A 22,035-nucleotide genomic window follows, 5' to 3' on the forward strand; every position below is an offset into this window, starting at 1 on the left:
TGCTATTTTGCATGCCGTTTATAACTAATGGGCCTGATGAGCTTGTTGCAATCCATTTACATATGATTATCGGAGTCTGCTACAAACCACGGAAAAGACCGCGATTAGCCACTTTCGGCATCGATAGCTGAAATACTTCAACGCTAAACCGGTTAAAACTGGTTTGCTGTCGATCATTAAACACATGGTGAGTTTTGAGCATATGGGCCTTTGGGCTTCCTTTTACGTTCAAAACAAATGAAAACCAGCAGATTTTAAAAAGAAATCATAACTGTCAACATGCAAAGAAAGAACTAAATAGCAATAGATGGTATGACGAAGAGTTGTCAGAATTTAAAAGATCACTTAGAAATTTAGAAAGAATATGGTATAAGACCAAACGAGAAGAAGATTGTACTTTATGGAGAAAAGAAGTGTATGATTATAAGCAAAAGATAAAGGAGAAGCAAAGACATTTTTATTCAGCTTCAACATTAGGATGAGCGCCACAGAATAATCCTCCCATTGCCGAAGAGTTAGCCCAATACTTTCGATCAAATGTAATCAACCCAAAGAACTCTTGCCAAGGATCACCTAACATTTACAACTTTGGCTGATTTAAAATGGAGCAGAGTGGGATCAATTCTAGAGTCTTTATAACAAATATGTTGACTCCTATTGCTTTCTGGATCCGGGTCCCCCTACTATTCTCAACGTATCTCCATTATCTGTTCAAAACAAAAGGTTTTGAATGGTCAAGCCACATGTTAGCTAACGGTGAGTTTCCAAGAAAGGGGGCACAGAATAATCATTCCAATTGTTAAGAATCGATTATATCAGTATTGAAATACAGACCAATCGCTTCCATTCCTCGTATCATTAAACAGAGGGATTAGTCTGTCTACAATTACAAGACTATTTAGATAAATTTTCCCTTTTGCACGATTCTCAATCTGGTTTTCGTATCCAACATAGCATGGAGACAGTGTTGGCATCTTTGCTAGATTCAAGAGCCATTATTATACAACATGATTTGAGTAGCGCCTTTGATCTAGTAGATCATAAAATATTGCTTGATTGCCTAGATGATATAGGTATCTCAGGAATGGTTTAAGGCAGGGGTGTCCAACCTTTTGTCTTCCCTGGGCCGCAATGGCCGAAAAAAATGTTTCTGGGGCCGCGCAAACGCTGCAGCAAGACAGATGAGGGAGCTGACAAGACGGTGAACACCCGGGGGCAGCAAAGGAAAACACTGCATCACTCTCGATTGGGGCTGCACAAAATACTTCACGGGGCCGCAGGTTGGACACCCCTGGTTTAAGGGATTTCTCGGATCTCAGAGATGTCCTGGAGTTCCCCAAGACTCTCCTCTTTCTCCGTCACTTTTTAATATTTACTTAGCATCGCTGGGAAAAAAAACAACCCTAAATAATTAAGGAATAAAATTATATAGCTGTTGTAATTCCTTTGTATTCTCAGGTTTCGAATGTTTGACATCAAATATTGTCAACAATTGCGATGGCCGAGGAGTGGATTCAGACAAAACCAGATTTTTTTCTGGCGTCTCCATCTAAATTCAATGAGGACAGTCTGATTTTGAAAGGAATGACCTTCCCCATCGCATCAACCATTAGGATACTGGGGGGGGGGGGGGCTCCTTTTACAAAGCCGCGCTAGAGGGTGTAACGCACACGACTTTTCATCTCGTGCTAACCCCCGCGCTGGCCAAAAAACTACCGCCTGCTCAAGAGGAGGCGGTAGCGGCTAGCGTGGCCGGCCGTTTAGCGTGTGTCGCGGCTTTGTAAAAGGAGCCCTGGGTGTCCATCTGGATAGGAATTTATTGATGATCTCACAGTCCGACAATGTTATTTTGCATTATGGAAGCTCCTTACTATCAGTCCTTACTTTAACGATACTTCATTTCGATTATTAGTTGAGTCCGCCATTCTGGGAATACTGGACTTCAAACAATTTTTTTTATCAACTCAGATTGACGCAAAACACCATAGATTTAGGGCTCCTTTAACTAAGCTGGCGATAACGATTTTAGCACGCGCTTAGTGCGGGCAGAATTGCCACACACATTAAACACTAATGCCAACACTGAGCTGGCGTTAGTTCTAGCCGCATAAATTCTGCGCACGCTAAAAACGCTATAACAGATTGAAAAAGGCAGATCACATAACTTTCTGCTATAGAGAGTTACCCTGGCTACCTTTTGAGGCCAGGGTACTGTTTATGATACAAGGTTTGAACACATCGCCCCGGTTTTGCAAGAGTTCCACTGGTTGCCCGTCAATGCAGGCATTGAATTTAAGATTCTTTGTTTAAGATTTAAGTTGCTGAACAATGCTGGTCCTACCGTGGGGCGTTCGTTGTTACATATTTATCAGCCGGCATGGCGTTTACACTCAAAGGATAAGTGAGGAAAGGAGAGACAGGGGAGATATGATTCAGACGTTCAAATACTTAAAGGGTATTAACGTAGAACAAAATCTTTTCCAGAGAAAGGAAAATGGTAAAACCAGAGGACATAATTTGAGGTTGAGGGGTGGTAGATTCAGGGGCAATGTTAGGAAATTCTACTTTACGGAGAGGGTGGTGGATGCCTGGAATGCGCTCCCGAGAGAGGTGGTGGAGAGTAAAACTGTGACTGAGTTCAAAGAAGCGTGGGATGAACACAGAAGATTTAGAATCAGAAAATAATATTAAAGATTGAACTAGGCCAGTTACTGGGCAGACTTGTACGGTCTGTGTCTATGTATGGCCGTTTGGAGGAGGATGGGCAGGGGAGGGCTTCAATGGCTGGGAGGGTGTAGATGGGCTGGAGTAAGTCTTAACAGAGATTTCGGCAGTTGGAACCCAAGCACAGTACCGGGTAAAGCTTTGGATACTCGCCCAGAAATAGCTAAGAAAAAAAAAAAAAAAAAAAATTTAAATTGAATCAGGTTGGGCAGACTGGATGGACCATTTGGGTCTTTATCTGCCGTCATCTACTATGTTACTATGATGTGCCTTCCTTGTCTGCAGTGAGGCTTTCGAGTTGTCGCAAGACGATGTTTTCTGGGCAAGGCCCTATTTTTTGGAAAAAGCTTCCTTTGGAACTTAGACAGGCCTCTTCGGTGTTATGCTTTAGGAAGGAACTTAAAACTTGTCTATGTGTGAGTACTTATAGCAGTGAGTGATTTCTCTGTCAAAATAGGGGAGGCTGGGAACTGGGATATTTTATTACATTTTATGTTGTTATACTGTTTCATATTTTTCATGTGTCTTTAGTGTAATGTTCATTTTGTTACCTGTATTTTATGATTTTGGATGTTTTATTGTAATCCGCAAAGAATTCCATTCCATTCCATTAAAATACATTTCTAGATCGCAATACCTTCCAGATCGATGCGGTTTACATCATCAAGAGAAATACAAGAGAAATATCATCTTCCTTATCTTTAATGGTTTTCGGAAATGTATATATGAAATCGAAGAGGCAAACAAAACACGCAGTTCCGAATCCCAATTGGCAGCCTGATATGCAATTTTTCGATGAAACATCCTCGTACTGGAGGGAACACAAACAATTAAGTTATCCTTAGAGGACATCTGAGGGACATGTGTGCATCTCAGGGAAGCAGCTGTGGGGGGGGGGGGGGTTCCCCTGAATTGCCCCTTGCCTCTTTCTCCAGGTGGTGTCTCACATTTTGTCAGAGGAGTGTGGGAGGGGTCTGTCCTTACGTCTCTGCCTGTTTCATGGAGCAGTTAAGGGGGTGTCTCCAGGGCAGGATTAATTCGTCGAGGGCCCCTAGGCACACAAGTACACTGGGCCCCCTGCCCCGCCCCCACCCCACCATGCGCCCAGGCGGAAACAGGAAGCTGCGTGAGAGGGAAGCTTTGAGCAAGCAGCACCGCTTGCACAATTACAGTTCCCGTTGCCTTTCTTACCCGCGTTGCTTGCTTGCTTACTTTCTGTCGATGGGGGGGGGGAGAGGGTTGCCAATCGGGTGGGGCACCGTTGCCAATCGGGGGGGGGGGGCCGCGTTGCCGATCGATGCTGGAGGGGCCCATCGCCGTTTGGAAAAAGCAATGTTGTTGCCTTCCTTCATCGGGCCCCCCTGACCATTTCGGGCCCTAGGCATTTGCCTACATGGCCTATTGGTTAATCCTGCCCTGGGTGTCTCTTTCTGAGGGATCTCTCCCTCCTGATCATCTGTCTCTTTTTTTTTTTTTAAGGCAGCAGCTGAGGGGATATCTCTCCCTGGTTTCTCAGGTAAACAGCTGAAGAGAAGGCTGTCTCTTCTGATCTCTTTCTTGGGGGTAGGGGGAGAGGTAAGAAGCCACGTCTTTCAAAGTGGGGGGGGGGGGGTGTGAAGGGGTGTAGAGAGTCACTGATGTGCCTCTCCCTTCTCTTGACTGCTGATTTCAGCTTATTCCAGTCCTGCTAATGAGGGTTTTGTAATAAACTGACAAAGCACTAGGAAATGATTAACAGTGTTGAACCAGCAGATAAACAGAGAGACAACCTACCTGAGGGTCCTTTTACTAAGGCGCGTTCACCGATTTCACGTGGACAAAAGATTAGCACGCACTTTAATGCTAATGCGTCCATAGAATATAATAGGCGCATTAGAATTTAGCGCGTGCTAATCGTTGGCACAGGCGAAATCGGTTAACACGCCTTAGTAAAAGGACCTCGTAATATTCAATAGAATATTCTTATGTCCTATGTACCTGTGAAACAACAATTTATTTAATATCACGTTCTCCCCAAAGAGTTCAGTGCGAGTTACAGGTTAAACATACATAATATACAGTTAACAGGTTACAATTTGCCATATTAAAGTACAAGTTTTTTTGATACAAGTTTTAATTCGACACATACTAGGGATCTAATAGCAATATACTGTACTAACATATGGCCAAGTTGTCGTCCCCTCATACTCCGACAGACCATCCCCAACACCCCTCATTGTGCCCCACTTCCTCCCTTATATCCTCAGCAATATCAATGATAAATAAAACACAGACACTTTATTGATGGTAATAATCAGGCCGCAGCGTTGTTTCTTGGGACAACCAAAAAGCAATGAACAATCGCTTCACCCCGAGCTACGAGACGTTGCAATTCCAAAACTCACAAGTGTAGTCCCCTGACCCTGCCATCTCAGCAAGAGCCTAGGGGGTGGCATGGATCTCCATGCCCCTATTTGCTCACTTGAGCTCATCCCCTGATGAGCCTAGGGGGTTAGGCATGGACCGCCATGCCCCCCTTTTACAGGGTCACCTGACCCGCGGCATCACCACTCAACTGAGCTGACCACCAAATACCCGCTCATTTTCTGATGAGCCAAAACCTTGTAGCTCGGGTTACCGCCACTGCAACAACACTAAACCCCCAAATCACCTGAGTGAACCCTAGCTCCAAAGGGGAGGGTGGGAGGGACCAGGATGCCACCCATAAACCCCTTCCCATCATTTCCGGCTTCCTTTTGCCAGCCAATCCTTTCCCAGCCTCCCGGCGGGAAAACACGCCCCATCCTTTCCACCTCCAACACAACTACCTCCCCTATACTCTAACAAACCGTCTCAACATGGGCGGCTACTTGGGCCATCCAGCCCATTGTTATAGTCGCCCATCGAGACAAGCTCTTGGGCTCTTTTTATACAGTCGACTCCACCTAAGTGCATGTTAATTAAGTGCACGCTTCAGTTATCCGCAGCCTACTACCAGGGTCCTGTTTTTTTTTTTTACCTTAAATAAAATGGATGTAAACTCTGGATATCTGCAATTCCAATAAGCACACAGTCTGCTTATGCGCATTGATTCCATAGGTCCAACCTCTATTCATTCACGTTACGTTCACTCCTGTTTAATGCAATTACGTTCTGACTGGGAATGGCTAGGCTTCACCCAGCAGCTTAAGCACTGGGACAGCTGGGAAAGTGAGCGCTGGGACAGTTGGGAACGTGAGCGCTGAGACAGCTGGGAAAGTGAGCGCTGAGACAGTTGGGAAAGTGAGCGCTGGGACAGCTGGGAAAGTGAGCGCTGGGACAGCTGGGAACGTGAGTGCTGGGATAGCTGGGAAAGTGAGCGCTGGGACAGTTGGAAATGTGAGCGCTGAGACAGCTGGGAAAGTGAGCGCTGGGACAGCTGGGAAAGTGAGCGCTGAGACAGCTGGGAACGTGAGCGCTGGGACAGCTGGGAAAGTGAGCGCTGAGACAGCTGGGAAAGTGAGCGCTGGGACAGCTGGGAAAGTGAGCGCTGAGACAGCTGGGAAAGTGAGCGCTGGGACAGCTGGGAAAGTGAGCGCTGAGACAGCTGGGAAAGTGAGCGCTGGGACAGCTGGGAAAGTGAGCGCTGAGACAGCTGGGAAAGTGAGCGCTGAGACAGCTGGGAAAGTGAGCGCTCCGCTTCCACTCAAGCTGTAGGGCAGAGCTTTCCTGTACTTGAGGCTCCAGCAGCCCACACGCCATATTTAAACGGAGCCGTCTTAGCTACAGCCTCCCCCTCCCCTCCCCTCTCACTCCTATTAAGCGCACACTCCGTTTAAGCGCACGTGGTGACCCGGTCCGAGGGGCGTGCACTTAAGCGGAGTCGGCTGTAGTATACAGTTTACAGCAGTGCATCGCAAACTGCGCTGGCAGATTCCAGGTGTGCTGCGAGATGCTGGCGAGGAGAAGAGGCGCCAGCTGACTGACTACAGGACGTGCCTCTCACAGCGAGAGGCACATCCTGTAGTCAGTCAGCTACGCTGCGCCTCTCCTCGCTGGCACCTCTGCTCCTTCTCACTTCTCCTTTGGCAGCAAATTCCCCCATCCCCCCCTCCCCCTCTCCCCGGCGGTGATAGGAGGCTCAGGGCTGCAGCTGGAGGTCATCCGTGCATGTGCATGACATCATCGCGTCAATGTCTGCGTGTTTCCGGGTGTCCTCCAGGCGCAGCCGCGAGATTAGTGTGCCGCAGCTTAAAAATTTTGCGACACACTGGTGTACAGGTTACAATTTGCCATAGTTCCACTACCCGCAACTATGGATGATCTGCAGGAACGCATCACTGAAGCTATAAACGCGATCACGCTGGATTTGCTTTGGAGAATCTGGTCCGAGCTCGATTATCGCATCGATGTTTTCCGAGTAACAGGTGGGGCGCACATCGAGTGTATGTAATCATCAGATACCATATGAAACTTTATGAGTTGATGAAAGCATCAAAGGTGAAAGAATATTCCAATAAATTTAAAATCAAGGTGTGTTTTTGTGGGCACCCTGTATATTCCACTTAAAATCAACCCTAAAAATATCTCTACACCCAACAATTAAACATAACTCTCTAGGTAAATTACAAGAATTCAAAATCCTTAAAAATCTCTTCAGTGAAATTTCATAAAAAGGCATCAACAAATATTTATTTATTTAAAAAATTTCTATACCGTTTAAAACTTAAAACGGTTTACGTAATGTTACCTACATAAGTTTATAAAACAAGATAGAAACAGGCCAACATATACAAACAATCCTAAGAAAATCAGATAAAGAAAAAAAAAAAAAAAAGTCCTGGAGGATGTGGATAGAAATCAAGTTATGCATTTTATTTGATCTCTTTGCTTGAGATGCAGATTTGCCATATCTTTAAAAACAAAAACAACCAACAAAACACCTCTAGATATGTACAATAATTCATACACATGTAAAACCAGAATAATAACCATTTATTTATTTAGATTTAGCTCAAGCCTTTTCAGTTGTAGCTCAAGGCGAGTTAGGTTCAGTAGATATTGCCCTGTCCATCTATGTTGAATTTTTTTTTTATAAACACAAAATCCAGGTATAATCGGGTCACCTTATGAAAGGTGCCAGCAATGAAGCATGATACAAAAGTGAAATGTATCAGATACACGGCACGCTGGCAATATTTGCAAGGCGCCTGGTCTCCTCTGTTGAACAATATTTTCTAATTTTGTGACATCCCCCACTTTATCCCAATCTGAATAATCCCCCCAACTCCCTGAGTAAACCAAGAGTTTGAAAACACTTAAGAGCATCCACATTTTCCAGGCAGACTAGGCATCCGCCCAGGCCAGCAGAATTCAGGGGGTGGCACAGCGGAACAGCGAAGCAGTTGCCAGGGTGATCCAGGGCTGTAAGCCCCTGTTTGTTGAGATCCCACACAGCTGAGTGGAATAAGGAGGCAGTGTCAATGCGGCAGCAACAAAGGGGAGATCATGATTCTGGGGTGAGAGTAGGGTTACTGTATTTGTTTAAGTAAAAAAGAGGCCTGCTCTCTTACTCACCCCCCCACCCCCCCACCAGACCCAGGACTGACCCCCCCATCTCTGCTCACTGGGATCATCCCCCCTATTTCTGTGGATCTCTACTGACCTCTTCTGGCCACTGGTGGAACAGGCCCCAATTCTCAAAGCTCCGGCAACATAGTAATAAATACCAAGTTGGGAGTGATTTTTTTTTTTTTTATCGGTCGATGCCCTGCACAAATAGCATGCAAATCATATGCATGATGTTTGTGCGGAGTATCCCGATAAAAGTGGGGAGGAACTGTGCCTGGCGCCTGCTATAAGCACAGTTCTTCTGAGCAGGCTCAGCAGTTTCCAGGCTCCCCTGTCTGTTGCCCACTACCAAAGACCTCTTCTCCCCTGACCACAATCAGCTGAGCTGGCAGGGGGAGAGAAAGCCATGATCAGTTCAGCCTCTGGCTCAGTTGATGGCGGGTCTGGTACCACCTTGGCTAATCATGGCTCCAATATTGGCTAAGCTGATTGCGGCTCCAGTGCCCACTCAGCTGATCACAACTCCCTCTTCTCCCTGCTGGCTCAGCTGATCGCGGGCAGGAGAGAAGAAACACAGCATGCTGAATATTTGCAATGTGCCTGGTCTCCTTTGTTGAACAATAGGGGGCTCATAATCGAAACTTATACACGTCTAAAATCCCGCCCAAGTCGGCACCTGGATGACCTAAAAGACAGGTTGTCCAAGTGCTGATAAACTGAAATTCTGGCCTCTGAATGCCGCTGTGCGCCCAGAGCTAAACGGGGCATTTCTGGAGGAGTGGTTAGGCTGTGGCGTGTGGGCTGACCTAGACTTAGTCGTCCTGCTAGGATAATCAAATGTTTTACGAGACTTGCTAGATGAAACTTTACATTGTCTAACTCACAACGTATAAGACAGGTATAAGTGCCAAAAAGGTATCGAAAGTGACCAGATAACCACTGCAAAGACAAGAGCCTCACACACTCCCCCAGTGATCACTGACCCCCTCACACCCCCACAAAGATCAGAATACCTGTCTCCAGAACATCAACACCTGGTATCAGAAAGCCTAGTAGAGCTGCCCAGAGGTCTCTTAAGTAGCCTGGGGGGGTTGGGGGCGTCTAGAGAACCATACCGGACCCAGACCGGCCACTCTAACCACTACATTCATGATGGAAAATGTGAGACCACCAAAATCGTAATGTACTGCCATAGATCCCTTGAAGGACTCCTCAGCTTTAGGAAAACAATAAAAACCTACCTCTTCATCTAACTCCCCTGCCCATGACCGATGGATTACAAAGAAACGTATATTGGTACTAAATCCCAATATGTCTCACGTTAGGAAAGAAACTGGTATTGAAACATCTTCCACTGTAACTATGGCAAACTTTAACCTCTGAACTCTATTTTAGGTTTATTGGTATTAGACCCCTGGAGGGGCATAATCAAAAGATACGTCTAAGTCGGTTTTGGGCCTAAGCCGCTAGTTGCCCAAAGTCGGACATGGGAAAAGGTCCATTTTCGGAAAATCATCTATGTCCAGCCGTCTGATCATCCAGACCGCTAAGTCGTCCATCTTTATACCTCATTTTCATCCAAAAATGCGTCCAAGTCAAAAACGGCTAGAAAAAGACCTTTTGGACGTGGGCGGGGTCAGCAAAGTGATGGACTGGACACCCAAACATTGCACCAGAGTAGTGGGGAACCTTACAGGACACTGCTGTGAATGTCGCAAAAAGGGTGCCACATACACATCTCACCACAACAACATTATAGGTCATGGTGAGCCCCCCCCAAACACCCCCAGAACCGACTAGACTCACCTGTCTACCACTCCGTTATGGCTGCAGGTGCCACTTATATGGTAGTACATAACAGTTTGTGGTTTTTGGGGGGGTGTACATATTTCACCATGCATGCAGTGGTTAGAGTGGCTTATGGGCCTGGGTCCTCCTCTCCATGGTTCACTAGCCCAGCCCCCCAAACCACTTAAGCCACCTCTGTGCAGCTCTACTAGGCTTTCCTATGCCAGGCTGCGGGGGGAGTGTGTAGGGGTCTGTACTTTGTCCCTACAGTGGTCATTTGCTCACTTTGGATACCTTCTTGTGACTTAGTCATACTACATGTATAACCAAAAGTTTTACAACACTGCCTGGACAGAACTTGGACGTTGTGACTTAGGCCATCTAAAACCAGGTCTAAGTCTAGGATGACCCATATCCCGCTCTCACCACTCCTCCTAAAACGCCCCTTTTGCTCTGTGCGTACTGCAGCACTGTGAAGGTCTAAGTTGTTTTTAGATATATCTAAAACCCAGTTCAATTATCGGCACTTGGACAACTTGTCTCACTGATCGTCTAAGGCCGTTTTTTAGACGTATTTCTGTTTCGATTATGAGCCCCCTAGTATGTAAAGAATTAGGACACAAGATTGTATCGTACAATTGTTCTGTAGCTGTCATCCTGTTGACTGTATTTTATGTATGTTTAACCTGTAACCCGTTCTGAGCTCCCTGGGGAAAACGGGATGGAAAATGATTTAAATAGATTCATAGTTTATTAAAATTTGATTGAACGCTAATCATAAAATTTGAAGCATTGTACATTATAAAAATGGGGAACGAGCAACAAATAATGAACATGACCCAAACAAACTTGACTTGGGAAAGGAGGTGGAATGCGAGGAATAGAGGAAGAACTACAATTTGAGGAAACATAAAAGGCTCGGTACGTACGAAAGAAGCTTAGCCATCACATAGCCCGGTGCCATGTCATAGGTTGTGTGGAAGGTACCGAGTCCATTTTTAGGCCTATAAACAGTGCTTCTAAATGTTTTTCAGCTGTACTTGATAAATAATGCTCACATACGTCACACCTGCATAAATAACTTTTGTGGACCTTTGCTCTGATATGGTATAGCGGTTCTTACGAATTAAACTTAAATTTGCTTTTCAGCTATTATCTCCCCCCAATGATAGGTGCAGATCAGAAGTAGACATTGATCCACAGAAGTTACCTTGTAAAAATTATTCTGAATCTCATGTTGTCTCAGCAATAGCAGAAAAACAGAAGAACAAATTCTCCGCAGGCCAGGCCGACTAGGTGGGCATGACAGATGAATTTCCTCTTTGCCCACTATTTTTCTCCCCCCCCCTGAAGCAGTAAGAATGGCTAGCGAGGATCCCAGGGCTCCGGCAGCTAAAGAGTGCTCTCTGGAGTCCCCTCCCCTCAACTACACGTTTCCAGCCACTGACACCAGCACTGCCCCCACCGTGCACGCTCAGCTCAACCAGCATCCTCCCCACCCGCACACATGCCCAGGAGTGCCAAATGAACATGCACGGGAGGGGGGAGTTAGCCAATGTCGGAGGCTGGAAATGTGTTGCTGACTGTCGTGGGGCCGAGACTGCTAGGGGGCGCTCCAGAAAGCACTTTTCAGCTGCCGGAGCCCGGGGATCTCTGCCAACTACATTAACTAATTAAAAAACAAATGGTATTTACAGAGGCTCTCTAATTAGAAAACAAATGGTATAAATTAAAGAACTAAGGCCGGTATTGGACAGACTTGTATGGTTTGTGTCCCATATGTGGTGATTCGGTGTAGGATGGGCTGCGGACACGAGGACGTTACTGGCCAGACTTTACGGTAGATGTCCTGCAGACAACGGGATGGTTGGATAGGCTGGAGTGAGCTTGGAACTTAGGACAATACCAAACTTTACAGTCTACGACCCAGAAGTATCAAAGAAGAGACAAATTAATCTAATCATGCATTTTTAAAATAGGTAGAACTTATGCGCAGACTGGATGGACCGTTCAGGTCTTTATCTGCCGTCATTTACTATGTTACTAAGTAACAAAGAGTGCCCCCACTGGGTGGGCCTGAAGCAAAATGACCCAGCCAGGCTCAGCCGTGGCTACACCACTGGCTCGTAAATGTCTAGAGGCATGCTAAGCTCTATACCAGCAATGGGATGAGTGCCCAGCTCAGATTAGACGGAAGTTACTGCTTATTTTAATACATTGTTGATAGCTTATTTCTTTGTAAGTATTTATGGAATGCCAGAGAGTTTCTGCTGCCTAGGAAAACAGATTAATTCATGTCGGGTAGGATGGAAGAGCAGATATTCTGTAAATTATATTATCCTGGAGGGATAGCTGCCTTTAGTGTTGTGCGTGTTTCTATATCTGTGTGCATGCAAGTGTTGCTCACTGTTGAGGATTTGGACAAGATCTCAGTTGCAGGGGGAGGGAAGGATGGGGTATCTTGTGTAACTCTATGCAATGGGGAGTATGTGTGTGGTGGAGGTGGGAGTGTTTGTTTCTTATCAGGACAGGACAGTGAGACCACAGGGGGGGTGATGTCGACAGTTTTGACAAGGCTCTGGCCTGTGGTGCTGATGAGAGAGGAGAAGGAAGCTGCTGAAAACTGACAGGAAGACTTCGAAATCACCTGCGGCTCCCTCCCTTCCTCCCCCCCCTCCCCTCGTAGTCTCTCTGTCTGTCATTGAGAGGAATGCTTCACCTGCAGCTCCCTTCCCTAGTTCTCCTGGTGGATCCTCTTTCATCCCTCTCCTCCGCCGTCTCCATCCTCTCTCCGCTAGGCCACGTTCAGCCCCAGCGCTCTCGGCATTTTGCTGAAGTCTTTGCTGATGTTCAGCTTCCCACCCCTGAGTCAATCGCCAGCGCTATGTGCCAACCTACCTTTCACAATTGCTCTGCAGGAATGGAGCAAGCTCACTCCAGCTGCTGACCAAGTCTCAGGGAACTGCTTCCCAGGGCTGCAAAACTCCTTTGAATGAGAACTTTGGCCTAAGCTGATTTCACTGTGCTTTGGGTACAAAGGGGCTTTACCTACTGGTCTGAGCCCTGCAAGGTTCAACCCACAGAATAAGTTGGCTGAGGAGGGTAAGGGAATCCCCGTCAGGGCTGTTTTGGGGTTTTAACTTGAATGTTGATTTAGGGGCCTTTTTACAAAGGTGCAGTGAAATCCGGGCTTAGGACTTTCCCGTGCACTAAGCTCAGATTTGCCACAGCATAAAAGTCGGGCATTTTCTTTTTATTCTTTGGTTCCTATTTGGGCGTGGCAGCTGCAAAAAGAGTTTGAGCACTTACTGGCTCCTATTGAAGAAGCGCTAAGGGCTCCTGCATTAACCAGTAATGCAAACGTGGCTGGTTGACGCTTCCATGCTCCTTCTCCGCCTGCGACATGTCCCCTACAAATTTCTCAAAAATAGTAAATATACGCTTACTGTGTACACTGCAAAATGCTTTGACATAAGGATTTCCATACTGGGACAGACCGAAGGTCCATCAAACCCAGAATCCTGTTTCTAACAGTGGCCAACCCAAGTCCCAAGTACCAGCTAGAAACCCAAAGAGTAGCAACATTCCAGAGCTGAGATGGTGATGTCATAATGCCTCATTCCACCAATGCTAAGAGCCAACCTCAGCAGTGATGTCACAATGGCTCAATTGTCCTAAACTTGACTCACATAAGAACTTAAGACCTGTCATACTGAAAGACTGAAGGTCCATCAAGCCCAGTATCCTGTTTCCAACAGTGGCCAACCCAGGTCCCAAGTACTTGGCAAGATCCCAAGTAGTAAAACAGATTCTATGTTGCTTATCCTAGGAATAAGCAGTGGATTTCCCCAAATCCATCTCAACAATAGCCTGTGGACTTCTCTTTTAGGAAATTATCTAAATCTTTTTTTAAACCCCGTTAAGCTAACTGATTTCACCACATTCTCTGGCAATGAATTCCAGAGTTTAATTACATGTTGTGTGAAGAAATATTTTCTCCAGTTTGTTTTAAATCTAGTACTTGGTAACTTCATCGCGTGCCCCCTAGTCCTGGTATTTTTTGAAAGAGTGAACAAGCGATTCACATCCACGCCATAGACCTCTATCATATCATCTCCAGGCTGAAGAGCCCCAGCTGCTTTAGCCTTTCCTCATAGGAAAATCATGTTTTGCAGGAGCCTGTGTTCCCTGTGCAAAGCAGGCCTTAGGGCTTAATACCCTTTAGTAAAAGAGCCCCTGCATTTTTATATACAGAAAGATACTGTATAAACATCTAAATCAGGGGTGTCCAACCTTTTGGCTTCCCTGGGCCACATTGGCCGAAAAAAATGTGCAAATGCTGCAGCAAGACAGAGGAGGGAGCTGGCAAAACGGTAAACACCCGGGGGCAGCAGAGGAAAACACTGCATCGCCCTCGACCAGGGCCGCAGGTTGGACACCCCTGATCTAAATAATAACAGGGGACAGAGTCCTACATGAGCCTGTGTGATCCTCCCCTGTGATCTAACTGTACGCATCTTATTAGACGTAGATAAAAGCAGGAACCTTTAAATAAAACAATAACTACTACTAATTATCTCTATAGCGCTACCAGACGCACGCAGCGCTGCAAACAGTCCCTGCTGGAAAGAGCTTACAACCTATACAGGCAAGACAGACAAACAGGATGTCATGGATACAGTTAAGGGGAAGGGTTAATCGACTGGCTGGGTTGGAGGGCAGAGGAGGTACAGGACAATCAAGCCATTGTGACATCACTGATGAGATTGGCTCTTATTGGTAGAAGAGCCATTATGACATCAGAAGCTCAGCTCTGCTTCCCAAAGGCAAACAGGATGTCATGGATACAGTTAAGGGGAATGGTTAATCAGCGGGCTAGGTTGGAGGGCAGAAGAGTAGGTTAAGGATTGAAAGGTATATGAAAAAAGTGGGTTTTCAGTCTGCTTTTAAACAAGAGAAGGGAATGGGCTTGACGAACAACTCAGGGCATTTATTCCAGGCATAGGGGGCAGCTAGATGAAATGGTCCCCCTCAAAGTGGGCATGTGATAAAGCTATCGAGTAAGTGTGATGAAATCTGAAACACATACCCAATAATTCTATAAACGTTAGGTGGCGATAGGCGTCCTACTGCTGTCTAACCAGTTAATTGGGACGCACATTTTTTAAAAAACCTTCTGAGGTAGGCACCTCTGGGAGCCTAGGGAGGGGCACAGGCGTGGGCGTGGTTTGGCCCGGAAGTAGCCTTAGGTGGACTTAGGCAGCTGTGTGTGTCTCCCTATCTTAGGTTGGCCTAGGTGCCTAAGGCCCCTCCTATGGGCGGGATCTTAGGCGCCTGGGCCAATCAGACTTTAGGCCCTTCCCCGGTGCATCCCACAATGCACCAGGAAGGGGCAGGCCCACCATTCAGATGAAGATGAGCCTGATGGACGGACGGAGAGAGGACCCGGCCGGCCATCGAATAAAGGTTAGATGAGGTTCTGGGGGGGTCCAGGTGGAGGTCCGAGGGGATGGGCTGGGCAGTCTGACAGAGGCGTGGGGGGTGTCCAGCAGAGGGACTGGGCATCCCTCCTGTCATGCGACAAGCGGCAGGGAGATCCCTTGCTGCGATAAGCTCAGCGGCAACCCATTTCTCCAACCGGCGTCTGTAATATGGATGTTGGTTAGAGAATTGGGGGTTTTTTTAGGTGGGCTTAGGCGCGATTCTGTAAAGGACGCTCATGTGCTCTGAGACCGAATCCGGGCCTGGTGTCAGTTGCATGCATGACTTAATTTAATAATTAGCTGCAAATTTGCTACAATTAGTGGCATTAATTAGCCATTATGAGTATAACTGACCTCTCATGGTGAAGGGCATTTATTACCCTAGGTACAAGGGAATCCTGGACTACTTAATCCTCTATGGTGCACTCCAGCTCAGTCTTTGCATTTAGCCAGGGACTAGTCACTAGTGTGTGTGAGTGAAGGTTTGCATGCATTACCTTATCTGTTTCTTGATGCATATTGAAGACTAGGTTTAAAGCAGCATTTCCTAAGCCTGTCCTTGCCCCCCCCTCCCCGGCTAGTTGAGCTTGCAGGATATCAGCAATGAATATGCATGAGGTAATCTGCATGCAGTGCACATTGTGGACATCCTACAAATCTGACAGGTTTGGGAAACCCTGGTTTAAGGGATGGGAGTACGTACATGGGGTGGTTATAGATGCATGTGAAACCTTGCATTAGAGAGAGAAAAAAAAATCATAGTTCTAAAACAAGATATTTTATTGAGATATAAATCAATATCATTCATGGCAAATGCCACTTCATCCTTTTCTCATGCATCGGCTATGTATCCATGGCATCTGTATATTTTAACGGGCTCCTGCTTCCTCCCGCTGCACAAGGTCTGGTTTTTTTGTATAGGGAGTTTCCCTCCTAGTTCCTAGATGGGGTTTTTTTTTTCTTTGTTTTGGAATGGAGGGATCTCCTTTCTACGCTAACTCTCAAGCGCAACCTCCCACCCCTTTCACCATGCCAGCAGCCTCAGGAATTTGCCGGAAAAGGCCCCGGAGGGTCTCCAGCTCTTGAGTCAGCTGCTCCACTTGCACCCGGAGTCTCTCGTTCTCCGCCATGTATTCGAGCGCCTTCTGCTGGGTTTCCAGGTTCCGCCGCTTGGCCTTGTCTCGGCTCTTCCGTACAGCGATGTTGTTGCGCTCTCTGCGCAGCCGGTACTCCAGGCTGTCCTTGCTCAGAGCCTTCTTGCCTTTCGGGTGGGGAGATGGCATGGGACTGCAGGCAGAAGCCATCACCGGGCCACTGGCCACTGCAAGAGGTCCCTGAGAAGGAGACAAACCATGAACACTTCGGAAGACGCCAAATGCCTGGGATTAAAGGGTTGCACTAAAAGCACTTTTGGATCGACAAAACTTTAGGAAAATATTGAAAACCACTTTATTTCTGGAAGCATTTAAATGATTGATTATTGGAAATTTATTGATTCAGTTTTCTATACTGTTCTCCCAGGGGAGCTCGGAATGGTTTACAGGAACTTGAGCATTTTTCCTAGTGGCCTGGGACAATGGGGGGATTAGGTGACTTGCTCAGGGTCACAAGGAGCAGCATGGGTTTGACCCCACAACCCCACAACCTACAGCTGAGGCTGTAGCTTTAATCACTACGCCACTGTAGATGTTTATGAGAAGCAATTGCTCCTTTGAAGAAATTATTGTATGTGTTTGCCTGTCTGTTTTCATACTATGACTGTAAGAACATAAGAACATAAGCAATGGCTCCGCTGGGTCAGACCTGAGGTCCATTGTGCCCAGCAGTCTGCTCACGCGGCGGCCCAACAGGTCCAGGACTTGTGCAGTAATCCGCTATCTATACCCCTCTATCCCCTTTTCCTGTATTTTGTAAGCCACCTAGGAATAAGCGGGTAAGAGATTTTTCAAATAAATGAATAAATACAAAAGAAAGATTTCATCTCAGCTCTCTTGCTTCTCGACTGGTTTACGGGAATCACCATGCCCTCACCCAGGTAGGGCTACAAGACGTCCAGATTTCCCAGATATGTCCTCCTTTTCAAGGACACGTCTGGGGGTCCAGACGGCTTTTCAAACCTGGCACTTTGTCCAGGTTTCAAAAAGCCTCCTCTAAATCGTGTCAGGCAGGGGGAAATCCGTGCAAGCATGGATGACATCACTCCTGTGCGCGTGTGATGTCACTGCGTGGCATCCACGCAAGCGCAGATTTCCTCCCGCCCGATGAGAGCAGCAGTGGGGGGGCAGGGCTGGGGCAGGATTTGGGCATAACGGGATGGGATGGGTGGAACAAGTCTAGGGGGTCCGGATTTTACTAGTAAAAATCTGGCAACCCTACACCCAGGTCCAAAGAGACTCAGCATATCTGAGTGGGAGCAGATTAACCTCAGACCTGCCCATTTTGTTGAGACTCGAGGAAGAAAGTGTTCATTCATAGAAGCCAGTTAAGGAATGTAGAGTCCGATATTCCGAAAATGCTGAGCCTTTAAATTTATGCTCTGAAATTTGTGCCCCATTTTCAGCCAGACCCAATTTAGAAGCTTAAAATTTAGACCTGCCATTGGTTTGCCTCGATTTATGAGCCTAGAATTGAAAATATATCACAGGCCGTATCGAGGTGGAAGACGATAGTTTCTTTCTTAAAAGTCCCACGGCCACAAGAGGGCATCCGCTGAAAATCAGGGGCGGGAAATTTCAGGGCGACACCAGGAAGTATTTCTTCACCGAAAGGGTGGTTGATCATTGCAATGAACTTCCACTGCAGGTGATCGAGGCCAGCAGCATGCCAGATTTTAAGAAAAAATTGGGACAGGCATGTGGGATCTCTCGGGGGGTGAAGTTGGGGGGTGGGTCATTAGAGTGGGCAGACTCGATGGGCCGAGGCCCTTTTCTGCCGTCATTTTCTATGTTTCTATGTAACTTATTTTCCCGCCCTAAATCCGTCCCTGTTGCCACCTGCTTTTTATGCTCTGAAATTTAAATTTGCTTAGTGAAATTTTGAGTAAAAACTGTGGGGATCCTTTTACTAAGGCACGCTACTAACCGATTTCACGCGCGCTTAAGATTATATTCTATAGATGCCTTAGCATATAGGGCTCCTTTTATGAAGCCGTGCTTAATAGCGTGCATTAAACCGCCGGCCGCGCTGGCCGCTACCGCCTCCTCTCGAGCAGGTGGTTGTTTTTGGCCAGCGCGTGATGAAACATCACGCGCGTTACCCCCGCTAGTGCGGCTTGATAAAAGAAGCCCTTAGTGTGCTAACCTTAGTAAAAGGACCCCCCCCTTTATTTTTTGTTCAATATTTTGACACAAATTCCCCAACCCAAGTTGACAAAAAGCATCCAATGTGGCCACACCTTTTTCGGACACTTCCTCATTCTTACGAACCAAGCACACAACATTCCACCAGGCTTCACTAACAAAGGGACATTATCTTTCCATTCTGAATAGCTAAGCCCATAAGCAGATCAAACCACTTAGTTTCTCCTTCTTCACAAGATGAGACAGCTGATCCCAGCACAGTTGTAATCTTTTCCTAAACTGAATCCCCCCAATATTTTAAATCCCAAACAAGCAAACAGCATTAAAAGTACCCACAGGACCAGCACTTACTAGACCCAGGCTCAGCCAGTTTTGCCACCCTAAAAAGCATCCATAAAGCCTTCAACCCCAGTAAATATTCAAAGAGCCCGATTTTCAAAATTAGAAGCTCGAATCCTTTAAACATTGCACCTGTAGGGCCATATTCTATAACATGTGCCGTAAGTCAGGCTCCGGAAAGCGCCTTCCGGCATTTAACTTAATTGGCTTTAACCAGTGTGCTAATTGATCGAGTCATTTAAAACCAATTATAAACCCATTATTAAAAAAAAAAAAAAATAGGCGCCTGAATCGTGCTTATAGCATGGTGGCTAGTGTAGGGTTGCCAGATTTTCCTCCTAGCTCCGCCTCCAAGCCCCCCTAGCCCCGCCCCCCCACGGCCTGCCTTGGCTGACACAGGTTTTCAAAATCCGGACAAAGTGCTGGGTTTTGAAAAGCTGTCTGGACCCCCAGGCTAGTGGTCCCTTCAGTAGGCTAGTGGTCCCTACGGTCAAAATAGGTGTGCTTAGGGATGGAGATGACCTTAGGTACCACTAGGCCCAGTTCTCAAAAAAACTTAGGCACTGGTAATGTAAGCCTTTAAAACCCTGGCCTACATTCCCGGCGCTTACAGCCGCTATTCTGGTAACAGCACCGAAGTGTAATTGAGACGTGGCCACCACTGTTTTTGTGGGGCCCGTTAACAGAATTCAGGCCATATTGTTTATTAAGCTGTATTTCTGTGCACTCAAATAGACTAATTTATCAAAAAATGCAGAAAAAAGACAGTAGCTTAGTGGAATGAGTGGGGGCGTGTGTGACACAGTGGTTAGAGCTATAGCCTCAGCACCCTGAGGTTGAGGGCTCAAATCCCACGCTGCTCCTTGTGACCCTGGGCAAGTCACTTAATCCCTCATCAGACAGATGAGGGAAAAATGCTTGAGTACCTGAATAAATTCATGTAAACCATTCTGAGCTCTCCTGGGAGAACAGTATAGAAAATTCAATCAATAAATAGTGTGAAAAGTTTCAGCTTCTGATAAGCAGAGCTGGTATTGTGACATCATAATGCCTCATTCCACCAATAAGAGCCAACCTCATCAGTGATGTCACAATGGCTTCATTGTCCTATACCTGGCTCACTTTATTACATTCTGATTTCTAGAGTGGCACAGTGGTTAACGCTACAGCCTCAGCACCCTGAGGTTGTGGATTTAAACCCACGCTGCTCCTTGTGACCCTGAGCAAGTCACTTAATCCTCCCATTGCCCCATTAGAAGGATTGTGAGCCCACCAGGACAGAGAGGGAAAAATGTCTGGTTCTCACCGATGTCTCTTTTATTGTTCTCTGCTTAGAATTGTGGATGTGAGGATTAGAAAGGCTTTTAAATAAATAAACTAACAAAAGAAAGGGTGAGGAGAGGCCTAGTGGCACAGCTGCACCCTGAGATTGCGAGTTTGTTTCCCACTGCAGTTCCTTGTGACCCTGAGCAAGTCACTTAATCCTCGGTACAAAATAAACCCCGTTGAATGTGGTTGTATAACTGCAAAAAGGTGCTATCCCAGTCCCTTCCTCCCTGGATTTTGTTCCTACTCAAGGAGAGTTAGGTTTGGGTACAGCGGGTATCTTCCTTTCCCTGGAGGTGGCACCGAAATGTAGTGGCATCAAAGTGTGTTTAGCACTAGAGAATGACTCGGGGACAAATTTGTCCCCGTCCCTGTGAGAACTCAATGTCCCCATCCCGTCCCTGTGAGTTTGGTCGCTGTGCCTGTCCCATTCCTGTAAGCTCTGCCTTAACCTCACAAGCCTCGAACGCTTATGATTTTAAAGTGTTTGAGGCTCGTGCAGATGAGGACGGAGCTTGCAGGAATGGGGCAGGGACAGGAGAAGAACTCGGTGGGACGGGGAAAAATTTGACCTCATGTCATTCTTTGTAATGGGGTTGAGGTGTGCTTAACCCTTGTAGCAGAAAGCTGGTTTGACGCACTGAAACTTAGGCGCAACAACTTAGACCAGATCAAAGGCACGCCAGGGCGTCTAGGGGCGCTTTGCAATACATGCGTCTGATGTAATTTATTAAAGTTACTAGGCAAAATGCCCATGATCTGCCCACTGGTACCTCCCATACAACTAGCATGCTAATTATACAGAACATCTCATGCATGCAGCTGCATCTATTTTATATATCACTACACACAATTGGCATCTAACCTTCATCACCCTTTATAGTCTGTTCCCAAAGCAGTGGAGGGCCAAGTGACTTGCTCAAGATCACTAGGAGCTGCGGGAAGATTTCAAACTTGTCTCCCCTGACTCTTAGCCTGCTGCTCTAACCATTAGGTTATTCCTCCATGGAGAGCTCAACTAAAATGCACCAGCAGGGCTTTGGCACGATTCCTGGCATGCCTGGCAGCCACTATCGGGGCATTGGCAAGATAGGAGCAAGGAATGTTGCTACAACAGTATTTGGGATTGCGGAATCTTGCTATTCTTTGGGATTCTGCATGGAATGTTTCTACTGTTTGGGTTTCTGCCAGAACATAAGAACATAAGCCGTGCCTCTGCTGGGTCAGACCAAGGGTCCATCACGCCCAGCAGTCCACTCACGTGGCGGCCCATCAGGTCCAGACCTGTTACGTAACCCTCTATCTATACCCTTCTATCCCCTTTTCCTTCAGAAAATTGTCTAATCCCTTCTTGAACCCCAATACCGTACTCTGTTCTATCACGCCCTCTGGAAGCTCATTCCAGGTGTCCACCACCCTTTGGGTGAAGAAGAACTTCCTAGCATTGGTTCTGAATCTGTCCCCTCTCAATTTTTCCAAATGCCCTTTCGTTCTTGTAGTTTTTGAAAGTTTGAAGAGTATGTCCCTCTCCACTTTCTCTATGCCCT

At 46.6% G+C, this 22,035-nt stretch overlaps 1 protein-coding gene across 1 annotated transcript in view; it reads right to left on the bottom strand.

Annotated features, from left to right (window-relative positions):
* Nucleotides 1-16,355: 16,355 nt before the first annotated feature.
* CEBPE (CCAAT enhancer binding protein epsilon) overlaps nucleotides 16,356-22,035 on the bottom strand; it is a 33,261-nt gene continuing 27,581 nt past the window's right edge. Inside the window, exon 4 of the mRNA XM_033924530.1 lies at nucleotides 16,356-16,858. Within this exon, the coding sequence (XP_033780421.1) occupies nucleotides 16,526-16,858 (333 nt within the window). The 3' untranslated portion in view covers nucleotides 16,356-16,525. The remainder of the gene's footprint in view (nucleotides 16,859-22,035) is intronic.

This window comes from Geotrypetes seraphini, chromosome 16, assembly GCF_902459505.1.
Source record: "Geotrypetes seraphini chromosome 16, aGeoSer1.1, whole genome shotgun sequence".
Classification (NCBI taxonomy): domain Eukaryota; kingdom Metazoa; phylum Chordata; class Amphibia; order Gymnophiona; family Dermophiidae; genus Geotrypetes; species Geotrypetes seraphini.